General features: G+C 40.4%; 1 protein-coding gene across 5 annotated transcripts in view; it reads right to left on the bottom strand.

Annotated features, from left to right (window-relative positions):
• The window catches only part of Nell2 (neural EGFL like 2), a 376,172-nt gene that overhangs the window by 231,049 nt on the left and 125,076 nt on the right, over positions 1–20,047 (bottom strand). For all 5 annotated transcript variants that reach the window (XM_085831509.1, XM_029469878.2, XM_029469874.2 and 2 more), the window contains 4 exons: positions 2,871–3,044; positions 2,676–2,772; positions 439–511; positions 183–265 (listed from right to left, as the gene is read on the bottom strand). In XM_085831509.1, coding sequence (XP_085687635.1) covers positions 183–265; positions 439–511; positions 2,676–2,772; positions 2,871–3,044 — 427 coding nt within the window. The remainder of the gene's footprint in view (positions 1–182; positions 266–438; positions 512–2,675; positions 2,773–2,870; positions 3,045–20,047) is intronic.

Raw genomic sequence — 20,047 nt, 5'->3', positions numbered from 1 at the left:
TTATACACCTTAATAAACATTATAACCTTCCCCCTTGAGCAAAGATTCCAATCCAGTCCCAGGAAATCGCAGATTGGCTACTTTAAGGAATATCTCCAGCATAAAAATCTATGGTGATAAAGGAGCTTTGGGGAGTCACAGGGCCGTGGCGCATTCTCAGTGTATTTGTGGGTCACTTTTACCTTGGCTGACGTCTTTGATAAAATGTCCTGCAGCTCCATGATTTTCTGCACAAGCCCATGGAAGTCGTTGCATGTTGGACAGGCTGCAATTACAAACGGGACATTGATCAGGGGGTATTTAAAAGGGGCTCCATCTGATGAAGTCTGTGCTGACAGCCATTGCGAGTGAACTCCAATCTCACACTGACATTCTAGACGAAATGAAGCACAGGCACACTTCTTATCACAACATACAGGGCAGGACAGACAGACTTACTTCGATTAAGATCCGGGCACTGAGCAATGAACCCCTGAGGCATGACAAGTAGGTGCACATCCTGCATTATTCCCTATGTGTGAAAACATGGAAGAAGCATTAGTTCCATTTACCTAAATTATGGTCAGAGGTCAAGTTTCTGAGGAAAAATATTAAGGAACAGATCTACCCAAACCCCTGGGTCTAGAGCCTTCGGGCATCTGTTCCTAACCAGTCCATGCCAGGGAAAGAGAGTCATCAGGCAAAACAGAGAACTACCTGGGTGTTTCCTCCTTGATAATGCTTTTAAAGCTGTAAGACTAAATGTCAAGATTCAAGGATGTGCCCATCGTCTTATTGTTTTGAGGAGTTATTTTTAGTTCACCACAGAAGCAAGGCTTGAAAGTGACCTTTAAGCATCGGCAGGAAAATCACTGGGGGCTTTATCACCACAGACCTGAGAGCAGTTTTGTACTAACTGTGATCAAAGGGGAAAAGGTGGGTAAACTGAGTCATGAAAGCAATATCACTTGAACATTTCTCTCTTTTTTAAAAAACAACTGGGATTATTTTAAAGTTGATCTCTCAATTCAGAAAGGACCGATGATTTAGTGAGCAGCTCTAGCTTAGATTTAGCATGCTCAGGAACACAGAAAGGTTAGAAGCATATGAATGCCAGCAAATGACCCACACTGCACAGCAGGCTTTGCACTTACATGCAGCCTTAGCCACTGCGCTGGCTTGGTGGACTCAAAGCAAGGCCGGTGGTAGTACAAACAACCTCTTCTCACAGATCCCAACCTTCCCTCTTTTCCGCCACCTCCTCACTTAGATACTTCATGTATGTACAGTTTGTTATTTATATGATGTGAATCCTAAATATTGTTTACTTGTGTTATATTTAACTATATCTTCTTGGAAAATGCAAATCAGAAAGATTAGTGATAGGGGTGCATACACCAATGTTATCAAGACACTAATATCCCTACAAAGATCTACCACTGTGTTTACATATTTACTATGATGAACAGCATGTGTCGATGTGAGAGGGAACTTTTTCAGTACACAGTGTGGCGAGTACTAAAATCTGTTCTTGATTCTGACATATGGGAGTAGCTTGGGTAAAGAAAGTCTTATAGCTTTACACAGGAACGTGGAGATCAGTCTGTTGTATTTAGTATGCAGGTGACGCACTGCACACATCTAATGGACAATGTTCTCAGACTATAATAAAGATGGCAAAGCACATAGCTATACACATAATTGATGTGTGGCGACTGTGAGGCCACATCTGAGCTCCAAGATGGCCATTGTTAAATAGAAGAGAGATTTGAAACTCACAGCACGCATCCGCCACCCCTTGCATGGGAAAGGGGCATTGATTTTTAGGGTTTTAAAGAGAAGAATCAATTCCACACATCTGTCACCTGGTGGCTGCCTGGCTTTGGGCATATTATTTCACCTCACTAGGGTAGGTTGACGCAAATTTATAAGAGGGAGAAAGAATTTTCAGAGTAAGGGATTAAATTGAATAGTAGAGTCGGGCCGTCTGGTGTCCAACAACTAGTAAGATGAAGTTTTGGAACTCTCACGCTATGGACTTGGCTTAGAAATGCTGAGTTGACTCGCGCCTCCTCGCTCTTGAAGTCCACAGGTGGGACATGCCTCTCATCATTCTCTAACTTGACAGTGGGCACAGCTCTGGGGAAATGGTCCCACAACAGGCAGTGGTCAGGCATTTCTCAGGCCTTCACTGATTCATCCTCAAGACTTGCAGACGATCTGACGGGACACCTTTTGGTACTCTACAAGGAAGAGATCCTGAGTACTTCTAAGTTTTCACTAGAGCTACATTTTGACTGCTTCCTGTTTTCAGGGATTGGTACACCATGAAACCATGTTTAATGCTTCTAACTCAGGTTATTAATGTCTCTGCAAAAGCATCACCAAAGGTGATGTTTCAATGGTAGAACAGTTATTTCTAGGATAACAGTTCACTTTAGGAATGTCATATTATTCACTAATTATGTCCTGATGGTCATCTCTATAGTACATGAAGATCAAATGCAAATGAGGAGTGACTTCTTACCAGTTTAAAACAATGACTTAAGAAACAGAAAGCAAATAGAAATACATACAAATAAAAACACACAAACAGAACTTTCATTTCATGCCATAAAAAGTGAAATGTATTTTTGCGAACTCATGAGGAAGTTTTCCCATTTCTACTTCATGCTCAGACTCTAGACAATAGATACCTTAAAATAGCCATGTGCATTATTTCTCTGTCCCAACCAAAATGTGGTGCCCAGAGGCAAGTCTGTTGAAGGCATTTCCACCACTCGTTCATAGATCCTGAAAGACAAGATAGCAGAGAAAGGCTGTGAACACACAGGAATCTCCTAGACCCGGCAAGAATCTTGTAATGCTTGAGATAAGAATGATTCGCTTACTTATTGCAGTCGATGTGTAAAATTAAGTGAGAGGCACTGAAGGCTAAGGAGAGCTTGTGCCACTTGGCATCAGCCAAAATATAAGGAAACACTTCCGTGTGGGGACGGTGCGTGCCAGAGCGGTAGTGGAGTCTGATCTCATTCCGATGGCCACTGCTTTCCAGTTCCAGGTACCTTCATAGAGAAGAGCCAAATGAGACATGTTAACGGTACAGGTCAACATAGAGTAGAGCCACATGAGACATGTCAATGGTACAGTTCAACAATGGCTATAGTAGCCTCTTCTCCAGGACAGGGAACAGACATACAGCTTCTGCTCCCCCTACAAAGTATGTCATCCTACGTAAAGAGTATCACATCAGGCAATACGAGAACATACATGATAGCTGGGAGCTAGGGTTTAAGTGGGGGTGGGAAAACGGGGCTAAGAGGAGGAGGGGGAGGAGGGGAAGGAGTATGTTGACTAAAACAAAGGCTGTAGTAAGAAGGTTTATGGAAATGAACTAGCTTGTAATCTAATATATATGTAATGTATTATTTATACATATGCAAATATACATGTGGGAGTTTATGCATACATGTATGTATGTATGTATGTATGTATAAACTGAATTACTCCCATATTAGTGAGCAATGTTGCTCCCACAAGGCATGAGTCAAAATCTTGGTGAGAAGTACAAGTTACCTTGATCCCACAATGCCCAAAACAGTAAGAGATTCGTCATTGCTTTTAGATGAACAACCATAAGGAGATAGTAATACCTTATTGCTGAAGGCACCACATACTATTTTTGTCTCAGGACACCACATACTATTTTTGTCTCAGGACACAGAGAAACCATTTTTTTTTCTTTTATTGGATATTTTTTTTACTCACATTTCAAATGTTATCCCCCTTCCAGGTCTCCCCTCCAGAAACACCATTCCATTTTGTACTGAATAACCAATTAGGGAAATTCATCCTTAGAAGAGGTAAATTCTCTCTGTGTGTAGTCGTTAGCTGCCTGTAGTTCTTTTTCTAGACTTGGACACCTTGATATTTCTTTCAGTACCAAATGGTTAATTCGTCCCCAAATCATACACACACAATGAACAAAAATGGTCTCCTAAGGTTTTGTGTGTGTGTGTGTTAGTTAAAGAAAAGGAAGACATCAATTTGAGAGGGTGTAGGGAGTTAAAAGAAGGATTAGAGGAAGGAAAAGGGAGGTGAAAGTGATTAAAATTAAAATTTAATTTTATTAATTTAATTTTATTAATCTAATTGTGTGTTGTATACCATAGAAAATTACAAAGAATAAGTAAAATTTAAAAATCCAGTAAAACGAAGGGAAAAAAAGAAATAGGTCACCCAGAAGTCAAGAATTAAAAACGATGTCTTACATTTAATTGATATTATAATAATTTTATGAATTTGTGGTATAATGTCTATTTTAATAAATGTGAAAAGGGACATTAGAATAAGTAGCACACTCTCCACATCAAACATTTCTCATCTCTTTGTGATGATAACATTCACAATCATTTCTTCTGGGGATTTTCAAACATACTGTAAAGTATATATTCAATTTTCTTAGCCATTCATGGGCAAGCTGATTCCATATCTTGCAAAAGTAAACGCTGCTGTGAAAGACTGGGAAGTGCAGATACCTTCCACACATGCCACCCCCTCCCCTGTGAATATGTACTCAGTAATAAGGCTGAATGTTTTTAGGAACGCCATCTGCTTTTCCATGATGAATACATTATTTCTCGCTCTCACTATGGGTGTGTGAATTTCCCTTCCTCCACATCATTTTTAACATGATAATCTTACAGGAATACAATTCCTCTTCTCATGTAATAATAAATACTTATTACCTTATCAATTCAACTACTCAGTTAAGAATAGAAAAGCATGGCTAGAGAGATGGCTCAGTGGTTAAGAGCACTGACTGTTCTTCCAGAGGTCCTGAGTTCAATTCCCAGAAACCAAATGGTGGCTCACAATCATCTGTAATGAGATCCGATGCTCTCATATAAATAAAATAAATAAATATTGAAGAAAAATAGAGCAGAAAGGCACTTGCTTTGTAAAACAATTAACATCTGTAAACATACCAATCACTCCTATACAGCTGTTAATTTTCAACCTATCTATCGAGTCAAGAGACACAGTGCTACAACCAAGTACCCTACTGTAGATAGTATTAGACATCTTACTTATATTGAACTCCTAAATTTGCAAACAATGTCAGCTCACTGATAATAAAGAAGACATCATCCACTATAAAAGACAAAATATTTGTCACTGGTGTAGCTCTCAGAGGGCATAACGGCAATTCCTTATTTGCCTCTAATAAGGCAATCATGACGGCATTGGACAAGACATGGGAAGAGTTGCTTCAGAGAAGTGCGGCCTCAGATGGATGAACACGGGGCACATTGTTGGAAGGATGAGGAGATGCTGGGGAACACATACTGCTCTGATGGCCTGAGAACACATATGCATAGGTGTGCAGAAATATGGCTTGTGAAGTATTTACGGGGTTCACAAGTTCAATGGAGTGCATTTGTGGACTCCAAGGTAAATATTTCTGCCTTACAGGAAGAAAAAAGAGGAGACAAGGTAAATGGCTAGCTACAAACCACTTGATACACACACTTATATGAATGTATACACACACAAATAAACACACACATACATACACATAAACATGCATATACACACATACCCCACAATCATGTGATCTAAAATAACAGGTTAGAACTAACTTCAGAAAACATACAAATGCCGGAGGAATGATAACACTTCTCTTCGTCATTGATGGGATGAACCACCATGACCAAAGCAGCTGGTTTCTGTATCGCTGTTCATTATTGAAGGAGAAAGTCAGGACAGGAACTCAAGCAGCACAGGAACCTAGGAGGCAGCAGCTGCTGCAGAGCCCATGGAGGAATGCTGCTTACTGGCTGGCGCTTCATGACTTGCTCAGCTTGCTTTCTTATATAACCCAGGACTTCCAGCCCAGGAATGGTGACACCCACAATGAGCAACATCAATCGCACATCAATCACTAATTTAAAAAATACCCCACAGGCTTGTGCATAGCCCAACTATGAAGGCAATTTCTCAATTGAGACTTCCTCCTTTCAGATGACTCTAGCTCGTGTTGAATTGGTATAAAACTATACAGCATGCTACCAATGGTCTTCTTGGCTTGGTCTCCTAGTACTCTGGATGTAGAAATAGGCAGATATCTATGAGTGCAAGGCCAGGTTGATCTACTTAGTGAGTTCTTGAACAGGAGGGCTGCATAGTGAGATCTTGTATCAAAACAAAAACAAACAAAACTGGATTACTAATGGTCTCATTTGTTGAAAGAATCTCTTATAAGCATCACCTCTAAATTAAAAAAAAAAAAGAAAGAAAGAAAAAAAACCTGATGGCGAATGAGCCCATGACAGAAAATAGGAGGTGAAACACTGGCAGGAAGAGAGAGGATTCTGGGAATAGTAAGTAACCAGTATAGCTACCAATAGGTCAAAGGGCAGGACCAGGAAAGGTTATAAAAAAAAAAAAGGTACAGTGAGGCAGGGAGGCAGGCCACTTGGGAACAGTCTAATAGATGAATGTAGAAAATCTTGAGTTCTTGGGGACATTGTCTGGCTGAATTATCTGAACATCATAAAGATGGTAAGACATTATAAGAGGTTGAACCAGATCCCTCATACTATTGATGATGCTATGTTGTGCTTGCAGACAGGAGCCTAGCATAGCAGCCCTCTGAGAGGCTCTACCCAGCAGGTAACTGACACAGATGCAAATACCCACAGACATACATTGGACAGAGATCTGGGGCCCTTGTGGAAGAGTTAGGGGAAGAATTGAAGGCCCTCAAGGAGGTGGCAGCCCCAAGGGAAGACCAATAGTGTCAACTCACTTGTACCATTGGGAGCTCCCAGAGACTGAGCCACCAATCAAAGAGCATACAGGGCCTGACCCCAGTTACATACATAGCAGAGGGCTGCCACATCTGGCCTCATCTGAGAGAAGATGCACCTAATCCTGCAGAGATTTGATGCACCAGGGTCGAGGGATAGGGGTGGGGGCCGCCATCTCAGAGGCAAAGGGGAGAGGGAGGATGGGAGGGAAAGAGGGTCTGGGAGAGGGGTGACATTTGGGATGTAAATAAGTAAATAAAATAAATAAATAATTTATTAAAAAAGGAGATTGAGCCTGGAGTTAATTCCAGGGATTTCTTATACCAGGGAAAGTACGAGGAATGGAAAACTCTGGAAGCATTAGAAAGGGAGAGCAATGCAGATTTTGTTTCAGAATTGATATGCAAGTGAAAGCAAGGTGATTGAGGAAAACTGCCAAGGTTTGTAGTCTGCACATTGAAAAGCAAGCGGCTGCCCTTTAGAAATGCAACAGATTGGAGTGAGCTTGCCTAAAGAGATGACCCCGGGTTCTGACTTGCTCAGCTACATAACTCAGAGATCCACAGAAAGAGGAGAAGAGCTCACTGGATATCAAAGTCTGGATGCAGCAACATCACCCAAAGCCAGAGAAGAAACTGGGAAACCTTATTTCAAAGGGACCAGGTTTAAAGTCAATTGGCAGGATGAGCTCTGCTAAGGAAAGGCTAAAGTCAGGGTTGTGAGCAGAAACGCCCTGGTAGAGGGAATCCTTAACCTCCTGGAGCACCACTGCCAGCAGCATTCAACAGGATGGAGGCTCAGAATTGAGAACAGGGACATGGTGCTGACTTTGACTGAGGCAGGAGAGCTGTCCCTGACTGGAACAAACTCAGCTTAAAAGCAAGAGGGGGCACACGATGGGCAGCTAAAGGAGATGAATGTGAAGTCAACATGAGGGTATTTTGTTGTTGTTGTTGTTGTTGTTGCTTTGAAAATATTTAGACATTGAAAAAAATTACACGAGAGAAGAGACAAAACAAAGAGGCTAGAATGAGTGTATAGAGCTGAAGTACAGAGCCATGTCCTTGAAACAGGACAGGATCTGCTATGCAGGCAGCCGCAGTGCGGGCCTTTGAGAGGGTCACGGACAGCAAACACAAAGAAAACCTCTAGGAAGAAGAAAAGACACACATGGCTCCAGTAAGCAGCGGGAGCGGCTTTGGTGACTCTCTTTTGATATATTTTAGGATGCATTTCTTCCTCTGAGCGAGGACACACGCACGGGGCAGCAGTGCGGAGGTGAAGATTTTAAACTTTGTCCAGGCTGGGAGTGCAAACGGGCTACATAAAGCACGAAGGGTAGGCTCTCAAGCAGTCAGATGGTGCGTTCGGATCCATCCGTCTGGGTCAGCCACAAGAGTATAACTGAAGCAGGGCAATGGGCCAACAGCTTAGGGATAACCACGCAAGCATTAAATTCAGTTAATTTCGTGAGTACATGCGACGGGGTGAAGTGGATCCCAGGACCCAAGCAAGGGCAGGGAGGTCCCCTGCCAAGTTGACCACTGACTTCATATTCTACGAAAGCCTCCCACGGTCTCACCTACCCACGCGTCTAACTCTGAATGGCTCTCACTGCTTTTCACACTGGTTACTAGAACCCATCGATCACCTCACTCCATCATTTTGCTTACTCAGAACAGTTTTGCTTATGATCATTCCAGGTGTTTTGATTTGATTGACGGACAGTTTTAAACATCACATCTGCTGGATTTGGAACTTTTATGCTCATGGTCATAAGAAGTCTACTCCTCTTCCTAATACATTTCTGGGATTTGTCTCAGAGCATTTTAGTGAAATGCACACTGGACCTTAAAGATCTGAATAATTCACACTAAAAAGGCAATAAAGTTAAGACCTGATGACTTCAGGTTTAAATACTGAAAATTTCCCCCTCTCTGTCATCCCTCCTCATTTTCTGTGTTATCTGGTAGTACAGCAGTTCCCAGCCTTCCTAATTCCGGGACCCTTTAACACAGTCCTCCTCACCCCAACTGTTATGAACCACAATGTAAATGCCTGTGTTTTTTCCGTTGGTCTTAGGGGAAAGTGTCATTTGATCCCAGAGAGGGTCATAAGCCACAAGGCACAAAGCATTGCATTATTTGCAAAGTCAGTATTTGAACTATGCCTTCATAGATAATCATTTATTACTTCCAGATCTTCTGAGCTAATAGCATGTTTATATACCAGTACTATTTATAGGTTTTAATCTATTTGCATTATGCGTATTTGCTGTGAAGCATGGTTTAATTGGTGGCTTCCAGCTTTAAAGACTATGCAGCTGTCAGACCTGGCCACTCTAGCAGGCTGGTGGCCACAACTGCAAAGTGAGAGAGCCTGGTGAATACTTTTTGTAACATACACACTCTGTCCATTCTTTTTCTCCAGAGTCTCACCTAATTCACTTACGATATTCAAGTTTGTTTTTCTGTCTCCTTAACTCAATTTTGATAGGTCCAATTCTTCTAAATTGTCCATTATGTCTGTCTACATTTTTTCCAAACAATCTCTTCAAATTTCTTCAAATTCCTGTTATGTCAGTTTCTCCAATATGCTTGTCCGAAGAGCTTCTCTTTCACTGTTCCTCTGTGCTGTGATTTTAGACTTGATTTTACTGATTTTGCTCTGATCTTTTTTATTTATTTCCTTTTTAAATTTCACCTGTTATGGTTTTGTTTTATTAGATTATATATTTGACAGTTTTTGTTTAAATTTTATGTGGTAATCCAATTCTTAATATTTCTTTTGCTATTATCCCAAATGCATTGATATTTTCTTTTTTCATTTTCAATTTTAAGTATATTTCAAACTTTTCCTTCTGATTTAGAAGAGACTCACTGCTTACTTAAGTGTTCAGTTTTCATATATCTATAAACTGTCTGAAACTTGCTATTGCATTCCACTATAATAAGAATATTGTGGATATAATTTCCGTTTTCAGTTTATTAACAGTTATTTTGTGTCATAGTATACACTCTTTTCTAGAGAAAATTCCATGTGCTAGTTAGAAGAATGCAAGGTGCAGCTATTGAATAGAATGATCTACAGATAACTCAAGTTCTTTGGCCTATAAATGGTACGTTAGCCATCATGTCTGTTGATGTCTCTGTCTGTGTGATGTGTCCAATAGTGACAGCCATCATGTCTGTTGATGTCTGCCTGTGTGATCTGTCCAATAGTGACAGTACAAAATCAGAATCCTCACTACTGTTGGTTTGAAGCCCATATTTTCCTTTGTGTCCAACAGTGCTCTGTACAGTTGGCAACTACAATTAAGGCAAATGTTTATAATTGTTTTATTTTTCTGCTGTTATCTTTTCTTGATTATAATTGTGTATATTTTATTCACATCATACAGTTACTTTCTGTGTCTCCTATTACTTTTTATATTAAAATCTGTTTTATCAGACATGGGTGTGCCTCTACTTGCTGATTTCAGACTCTATTGAATCAAGATATCATTTTCACCCTTCAATCTGTGTGTGCATCTCTCCTGATAATGTGGCTTCTTGTAGGGAGCACATAGTTGGGTCGTTCCTTTTTGAATTCATATATCCAGCCTTTACCTTTTAGCTGGAGAGTTAAACCATCTCCATTTAGTTACCATCCAAAGGCCTGGCCTTCAGTATGCTATGGTGAGTCTCATCCAGTTGCCTCTGCCCTATCATCTTTCTGTGATAGTTTCCTATAATATTGATGATGTTGGATTGCTTTTCTCATCTAGTGAAAATTATACATTCGTATGTTGCCAAAAATGTTATTTTAGTTTCTTCAACTTCTTGGCATGGAAATCTCTCAAGCATCCTTTGTATGGCTACTCTGCTGACCAGAATTTTTCTTAGCTTTTTCCTTTCCTTGGAAAGTCTTTACTTCTTTAATTTTGAAGGGTAGCCTTGCTGGAAATAGGAACCTGAGCTGGTGGTTAATTTCTTTCAGGATTTGAGAACCATCATTCCTGCCCTTGAGGGGTACCTGCTAGAATAGCGTCTCTTAGTCAAGGAGATCTGTCCTTAAATATGACAGTGGTTTGTCTATTGAAGATTTTAAAATGTCTTTGTTTCATACCTTCGACAGGTTGACTACAGACTAACAAGTCAAGACTGGCTTCTTCTCCTGTCTATTTGGACATCTATTGGTCTCCTGTACCTGGATGCCCAGACTGCTCCCAAGACTATAGCCACTTTCTGCTATGATTTCATTTAGCATGTCTTCTGTTACCTTGCAACTTCTTTCTTCCCCCGGATATGCTGATGATAAAGGCATTTTTCAATGGCATCCCAAAGGCTTTCGATGCTCTTCCCATTATTTTTTCTTTATTTCTTTATGAAAGAGATATCTTGAAAAATCTTTCTTTGAGCTCTGATATTCTTTCTTTTCTTTGATATAAACTATCCTTGAAGCTCCCAAATGAATTTTTAACCTGTCTTCCTGAGCTTTTCATTCCTAAAATCTCTGTCTCCTATGCTGGGGCTGCAGTCCACAGGTATGTCTTTGCCCAGCACACATGAGGCTGTAGGATTAATCCATCGTACTGACAAAGAACAATAAAACGATAGAGCTTTCTATCTCTTTACAGAATTTCTCATTCATATCCCTTGCTGCCTTAATTTCATTTAACTACCTGAGTTCCTTTGGATCTATCTTAGTAAGCATTTTTTATTTTTATTTTTATTTTTTTTTAAAGATTTATTTATTTACTATATGTAAGTACACTGTAGCTGTCTTCAGACACTCCAGAAGAGGGCGCCAGATCTCGTTATGGATGGTTGTGAGCCATCATGTGGTTGCTGGGATTTGAACTCTGGACCTTCGGAAGAGCAGTCGGGTGCTCTTACCCACTGAGCCATCTCACCAGCCCCAAGCATTTTTTAAAAACTCATTTTTTTAGATGTGTTTGGTCATGTGCATCTGTAGTCCAGCACTAAGGTATAGGCAGGCCGATCTCCATCTCCATGAGTTCTAGGCCAACATGACCTACACAGCTTGCTCGCTCTGAGCAAGCCAAGGCCAAGAGTGAGACCCTGTCTTTAAAAAAAAATCACAAAAACAATTATTCTTTTTAATTCTTGATCAAGATTCCATGTGCTCTGGTGTCTGTGAAGTCTGTCACTAGAAGTTAGGATGCTGAGGTGTAGGCACAGCACATTGTTTTTCTTATTTCCGGTGTTGCTGTGTTAAGATTGCATATCTCATGCTGTCATGCCTTCATCATGTTGGCTATTGAACTGCATTGAACCATGTCTTGATTCTCTTTTGATTCTGTTAAATAAATCACTGCTGTCTACATATTCATCCTGGTACTCTTCTTGTGAATACATTATATTAGGAAAACCGCTGCCATGTTAGCGAGTCTAAGACCAGATAAAGACATTAAAAGAGAGAAAAATTAAAAAATAACTTTTTATAGAACAAGCTATATCAAGCCTACATGATACTACTAGATATAATCTATTCACACATAAAGAAAACAGCCAAGTGGGATTAAGCTATAAAATTAAGGCTAAATTAATCTTGCAAAGCCATTCAGTATAATTCATCAGACACTGACAAAGTAAGAAAAATTCTTTTTCATCAGCAGAAATATGTTTGATGTGCTAGAGATCCATTAATATTTGTAAGTATTGATGAGCAAGTATAAAGTTCTTTTATACGAGATGAAGTACAAAAACAAACAAAGACGTGTTGATAACTGGATCATATGCACAGTGCTGGGATGTCAAAAACTAGTCCCATAAGACGTGGAATAATGGTGTTAATCAGCTCGTTTCCAGTCCAGTCTAGATTAGAGTTCTTGGTGACTCCTAAAAGCACTAGCTGTCTCTGACTTTCTTCTGCTCTGGGAACATTTTCCTCTGTCTGGGTTGCCTCTCCCAGCCTTGATACCAGGGCTTGTGCCTGGTTTTACTGTATCCTCTTCTGCTATGGTTGCTTGTTGTCCCTGGGAGGCCTGCTCTTTTTATGAGGGGACACAGGGAGGGGCAGTGGATTTGGGGGAGAGGAGTGCGAAGAGAAGATTTGTGCAGAGAGGAGAAGCTGCAGTCGGGATTATTGTACAAGAAAACAATAAATATTGTTTTTATAAAAGTAAAAGAATTATTAAAAATTACCATTTTATTGGTACTTAATATGATTATTAACTTATAAAATAAAATTCTACAAATAAACTGCTAGAAGTAGTAAATAAGTTAGCAAGATTGCTGATTAAATATTAATGTGCAAAACTCAGTTTTAATAGGTAAAGAATAAATGAAATCCTAAACAATACCAATTGTAATAATATCAGAACAGAATTTCCAAGAATAAATATAACCTAAAATGTATAATTACTTTTTATTTTAAAAAGCTTTAAAATATTACTGAAAGAAATCAAAAGATGTCTCTTATAAATATACAATGATCCCCCCAATATATGTATAGATTTCATAAGATTCCAATCAAAATCCAAAATGATTCTAAAATTTCAGTAAAATGTGAATATATATTTTATCTATATTTTAATATAGATATATTATATTTAATTATATTAAATTAATATTATGTGACATGGAATCATGATCATGGAATCATGATGGACTCATGATTCTAAAAGCACAGTAATTAAACTGAATAATGATTTTAGAAATATGTGACTCTAAATAACCTAATTAGAAGGAAGAAATGATTTTTTTTTTAGAAACAGCCTCTTCTGTGATAAACTTGATCATATAGTTCTTCAGCTTTTGGAATGGTTTGTGAGAAGAAATGAAAGAGTTTGTTTGGAAATTGGACATTTAAAAGCCCTCAAATGCTGCAGCAGAGTCCACTGGGATACTCTGATGGGACCTGGGAAGTTGAAAACACTGACAGAGGTGTAGACAGAGAAGGCTTGCTCATGATGTTCAGGGAGGAAGACGGACTCTCTCAACACTTGGGGTGGGGCCATTCCTGTGGTTTTCTTGGAGAACTGGTTTCAAGCAGTCTCAGTTCCCGAGTACCTGAGGAAAGTTGAATCTCAAACTGAGAGATTTCCAGGAGACCTATGCCCAGGGAAATATTTCCCCAAGGTCAGTACTCAGAAACTCTTGCTGCTGCGACTCCCTTCTGTGATGGACTGTGGCCCTGAACTATGAGCCATAGGAAGAAATCCCTTCATGAATTTGGTTTTCTTGAGATGTTTTAACTCAGCAACAAGCAATGGTGCCTAAGACAAGCAGGGTGTCTCTTGAGGTATGCCAACTCGAGAAAGTGGCACCTTCATCTTCTTCCCAAACCCTTGTACATTACTATTAGATTACTATCCCTTGCAGTGAACATCATTCGTACTTCAGAAATGGTCATAATTGCTTTCATGAGCTTTGCATTGACACATTACACAATGAAGTTGGTGGCTGGTTTAACTACTTCCATACAAATACTGATGTCATTATTTCCTGGAATTTCAAGGATACACTTATATGTTGTGATCTAATCTTGAAATACATATGATTGGAAGAAATGTATTACTATCATTTCATTTTGCTTGGGAAACAAAAATCCTAACCAAAGATTCATATTGAATAGTGACATGAAATAGGATATTTTTTCCCTAATGACTGTGACTCTGCAGAGAAGATGTGACATGAATATGCACTTCTGCTCAAGTTAGATTTTTAAAGAATTTACTAAGACCCCAGATCCTCACAACTTGCCTACTCCATTCTGCAAGCATCTAGAAATAGATATAGAAATGTGGATTCATTGACCCGGCCCGGAATGGGGCCTGCAGGCCTGCATCTCTCGGACCCGTGCTCACCCAATGACCTCTTCCAGGTTCCTGGCCCTCGCCAGCAGGACCCAGTAGCACAATGGGGGTTTGAGAACATACGCTGGCTGCCTATGCTTGAAGAAAGGGCTTTGCTGTTACTCACACTGACAAGTTGGATGGCTTTTTACTGCATTGTTGCCAGCTATCTGAACCTGGCTGCCTATGCTTGAAGAAAGGGCTTTGCTGTTACTCACACTGACAAGTTGGATGGCTTTTTACTGCATTGTTGCCAGCTATCTGAACCTGAGATACTGAGGCTATGCATGCTGGCTGCCCTACGCCCAGACTGAACCTGGGCCTCCCTTGAACATGAGTATTAGACAATGTAATAAAAACTTATCTTGCCAGACTATTTATATAATGGCTTAGAAATGCATGATTTTCTGAAAGATCCTATAAAATACTTTTAAAAGTTAAAAAAAAATGTGGATTATTAAGGAAATGACCTGCTCATGAGGAATAACAATATTAATTCTTTAGTCATTGTCTTAGTTAGGGTTTTACTGCTCTGAACAAACAATATGACCAAGGCAAGTCTTATAAGGATAACATTTCATTGGGGCTGGCTTTCAGGTTCAGAGGTTCAGTCCATTATCATCATGGTGGGAATGTGGCAGCATCCAGGCAGGCCTGGTACAGGAGGAGCTGAGAGCTCTATGTCTTCATCTGAAGGCTGCTATGAAGAGACTGACTTCTAGGCTGCTAGGATGAGGGTCTTAAGAGCCCACACCCACAGTGATACACCTACTCCAACAAGGCCACACCTCCAAGTAGTGATGTTCCCTGGGCCAAGCATATTCAAACCATGACAGTCATGCAAGATATATTATGCACTTGTTACTCTAACATGTATTGTGTGTGTGGGGGGGGTGTGCATGCGTGCATGTGTGTGAGCGCGCATGGACCTACAAGAGTGGTATACACGTGGAACAGATATGCAATGTCTCAGTATGTCTGTAGAGAGGTCAGATATGATTCTGGGTGCTTTTTTTTCAACTCTATATCTCACATTTGGAGACAGAGTCTCCCACTGAACTTCTTGCTCACCCTGCCACCTGCAAGCTCCCAGACTTCACTCATCTCTGCTCCTAGTGATGGAGGCATGGGTATGTGTCAATGCCACTGACTTTTTCACAAGTCTTGTAGATCTGGACTCTGGTCTGTATGCTTCTGTCACAAGCACTTTTCTCACACAGCCATCCCTCCAGTTTACTAACAGGCTACTTGAACTTTTCCAGAATTGGATACTCAGGTCAAGTTTCTACTTTTGAGGTAACAATAGAATAAAACTTTTTTTTTCTAGGTGTAGGCTTACTTATTAGGGAGTTCAAGTCAGTCCTACCTGAACTTAAAGAACTGCTAATCCCTTCAAAAACAAACCTACAAATACATTAAATACTTTTGTAGTTGGGGTTGAATTGAGAGGAGTATGTGAGTGTGTACATGTGTGTGCTGTATTCAAGAGCAGACACTAATACTCTCTCTAAGTGTCAGATGCTTACATAGTTTTATGGGCCTAAATGCACACTTACAATTTCAGTCACACAGAACATTTCAAAGATAAAAATGAGTTCCCCCAATAGGAATTTCCCGTCCTCACCTTCACCTAAACAGCTAGTGGATACTTCAGTGTTCCAGAGAGATCTGCCTCAAGCGACTAAGACACTGGATACACCGGGAGTCCTTGCGGCATGCTGTCTGGATTCAAGCCTTCCTCTTTAGCCCACGGTTTGCTTTCCTAAGAGTTGGCAGTAATCTGTTAGGCTATGGGTTGTTAGGGGTCCTCGGCAGCTTTGCAGGAAAGCCATTGTGAAACTCTAGTGAATGAGCAGCTCCCTCACACAGGAGAGAGAGCTCAGCAGACATCCTGGGAGAACTTGGAGAGGGGCAGCCACTGGTGGGGGTTGGGGAGACCCTGTCAGCACTGTCCACTGCCATCTGAGTGCTCCAGGGGCCACCATCACCCCCTACTGTTCAGGCTGAAAGAGTCAGAGCAGAAGGCTGAGGACATCCTGGGCTGAACATGAGTTCTTGCTGCTGCTGCTGCTGGTGGTGGTGGTGATATTACCTGTGAGTTTCCAAGCTACTGAAACTGGAAACAGAGCAGCCTCAGCTATGGAAAAGGAAACCAGCCTGGCCCTAGGTTCTACCTGACATAAAAATACCAAAAAGAAAAAAGGAAAGCAATTTTCAAGTTTTGACCAGGTATGGTTTTTTGGATAAGTAATTAGAGAAATTAAGCACAAAATATCTAAATACCCGCCCCCTACCATGTAGAGCATATTGATAACTGCACTGAATTGAATAGGTCACATGATTCTATAGGAGAAAAATGCATTCCTAATGTCTTCGGGAGCAATAGAAAGCTAAAGTGTTCAGTCTTAATGTTTAAAGGAGTGGAGAGGTCGAGCCCCTACTCTAAAACAGGCAGAAGGGCAAGCTGTTCAGACAGTGAGTGGGATGAGGGAGAGTGATCCTGAGCAGCCTGGGTCTGTGATAACAACCGAGACACCACCTCTCAAGGGACATGCCCGTATCTGTGAAACGAGGCTAGTGATGGTGCCCACTGATGAGCCGTGGTGAACATTAGATGAGATTAATTCACGTTGAGGTGTTTACAGAATAGTCTGACATAGAAGACACCTAGTAAAAGTCAGGCCTGATCATGCAGAGAAATCTCTGATGCCCTTAAGAACCCAGCAGCTAGTGCAAAGCCTGATAGCAGATGCCCCTTGATTCTCAGCCATTTATCTACCAAATCTGGGTTGCCCGCTAACAGGGCAGGTACTGCATCAAGCCAAAATAGGGAAGAGAGGAGGGCCCGTGCAGGCACTCAGAGAAGCTCCTGTGGCTCCTTCTCCTTACCTGAATCAGGTTGGAAGCTGTTCTGAATGCAGGCTGAGACACATCTTTGTGTTGCGTCACCTGGTGTGTCTCTGTGTTGTCATACTTCAGAGTTCACATAACACTAATTCTGGAACCTACTTAGAAATGAAGTGCTTGAAATATAAGCACATTTCCTTAATGTGATTGATCAAAGTTCCTTCAATACAACCTGAAAGCCACGATTCTGGAGGTACAGAAGATTCTGTAGTAGTGTGGTTTGTTGTTTTGTTTTTTTTTTTTTTAATTACTGACTAATAAAAAATGAATGACTAGCTTTATTTTTAAAATAAAAACATGCACTTAAAGGATTATAAATGAAAAGCCAAGAACAGACTTCTTTAACATTTGCACATAAATAAAATTCAACAAGGAAAGATGCACTAGTTACTTTTTACATTTTTTATGTAGGGAATGCAAATATCCATTTTAAAATGAAACGCAGAAACAGTTTGAGTTATGTGTTTTGGAATAAGTTTTGTATAAACACATTGCCTTCAGGTCTGACTACAAGCATTAGATGTAATGCTGCTGTGGTATCCCATCCGTAAGAAGCAACCGTACCCATCACAATGGGACGACTCGGGGGCGTTTGAGGAAAGTAGGTGAAGGTTTGATGAGGAACAAGTTTCTACAGCAGACCTGAAAATCACCCCCCATAAAATCCTAATCAAGAAGGGAAAACCCTGGCGAACCCATGGGCTCATGACCACGTTCAGTGGGGGAAGGTCAGCATCATGAGAAGAATGACCATGCCCTGTGTCACTCATGCCATGTCTGTGTCACTCATGCCCTGTGTCACTCATGCCCTGTGTCACTCATGCCCTGTGTCACTCATGCCCTGTGTCACTCATGCCCTGTGTCACTCATGCCCTGTGTCACTCACGCCGTGTCACTCAGCAGAGGAGTGGCACCTGAGGAAACTCAGCCTCACTGCTGTGAGGGTCCTGACAGGAATGTGTGACCTGCATCATTCTCATGGGATGGCACTGATGATGATCCCACAGGATGAAGGTATAGAGCCCAGGGTATATAGGTAAGGCCACAGAGGGTACGAGGTCATGGAAAGACCTGTAGGTAAGGCCATACTGGATGCTACATTATGGAAAAATGGACGTTGTTCCACAGTGGAGGAGATGATAAAGGACCACAATGTGAAATTATGTGTTTCTTTTTTAATAAATTGCTTGATACAATATATTTTGATCCTCCTCCCAGATCATCCCCATTTTATGTTCTTTCTCTCTCTCTCTCAAAAAAAATTAAAAGATGAAAATAAAAATAAACAAATAAAAACTAAGGCAAATAACACCAAAACAAAACAAAAAGCACACAGTAGTGCAAGGCACTATACATCTTAAATACAACCAAGAAGGGAAAATTATTTCTCAGATAGAAAACGGGCTGGAGTTTGTAGATTGGCTATAGCAAGTTATCAACATTGCTTTCTATTTTCATCATTGCTAGTGTGTGTGTGTGTGTGTGTGTGTGTGTGTGTGTGTGTGTGTGTGTGTGTGTGTGTGCATGAGTGTATATGGTGCCTTCCATGCAGAGGGAAAGTATATGCACTCAGTTCTCTCCTTCCACCTTTCTGTGGGATCCAGGGATTAAAATTGACTCCGCAGCATACACAGCAAGTGGGTTTCCCTGCTTAGTCATCTTGCAAGCTCCACATTGCCCAACTGACCAAGGTTGTATGCCGGATGTCTGTGGCAAATGCCTAGGACATTACTGACGTAAGAGATGGAGGGTAGTAGAAACAAATGAGGTAAGATGTTACCAATTTGAAATCTGTTACAACATGAAGGTCATTTAGCTTGCTTTATAACTTCTGGCCAAGCTTGTAACCATTTCAAGTTTTTATAATTAAAAGAAAACATGAACCTGAGAAATTTATCACTGTAGGAATGCATGTATGTTCATGTGCATGTGAGTATACACACACACATACATACATACATACATGACTAATAGTAAGAACGCTGACAGTTAGAAAGAATGTTTAGAATGTTCATGTCTGAAAGAGTAACAAGTTATAAAACTTAATATATCCAAAAGTTATATACAAAACCTCAAATTCACAAGTACCTGAGGAGCTGTAAATTTTACAAATTATAGTCATTCTCAAGATGCCATATTAGAAAACATATTTTAAGTATAACACTACTTTCATAAAACTGTACACAATGTAAATGCATTGCTAAAGTCCTAGTGTGTAAAAGTAAGCTTAAGTCACTTAAGCTTAAAACAACTGCAGAAGAAACTGTCTCCATATAGTTTTGACAAAACACAGTTCACACTTGTGTCCTTGTGGTGAACAGAGCATGTTCCTAGCTGGATAGAATGAGCATTCAGCAATTTATGTGTCCTGTGAGCCACCCACCATCCACAGAATATACCACTCCTGCCTACAGTTTTAAACAAGCAAAGAGTAAAGAATTAAGGAAATATGGTGTCATATGATTTGGCTTCCAACCTGATCAATGGATAAAAGTCAATGGCAAAAAAAAAAAAAAAAGCAGCAAAACTATGAATGGCTTTACCTCAG

Source organism: Mus caroli, unplaced genomic scaffold (genome assembly GCF_978045245.1).
Source record: "Mus caroli unplaced genomic scaffold, Mus_caroli_1 scaffold_16, whole genome shotgun sequence".
NCBI lineage: Eukaryota > Metazoa > Chordata > Mammalia > Rodentia > Muridae > Mus > Mus caroli.
Note: the sequence above shows the minus strand (reverse complement) of the source record. Positions and strands in the feature narration are given on the sequence as shown.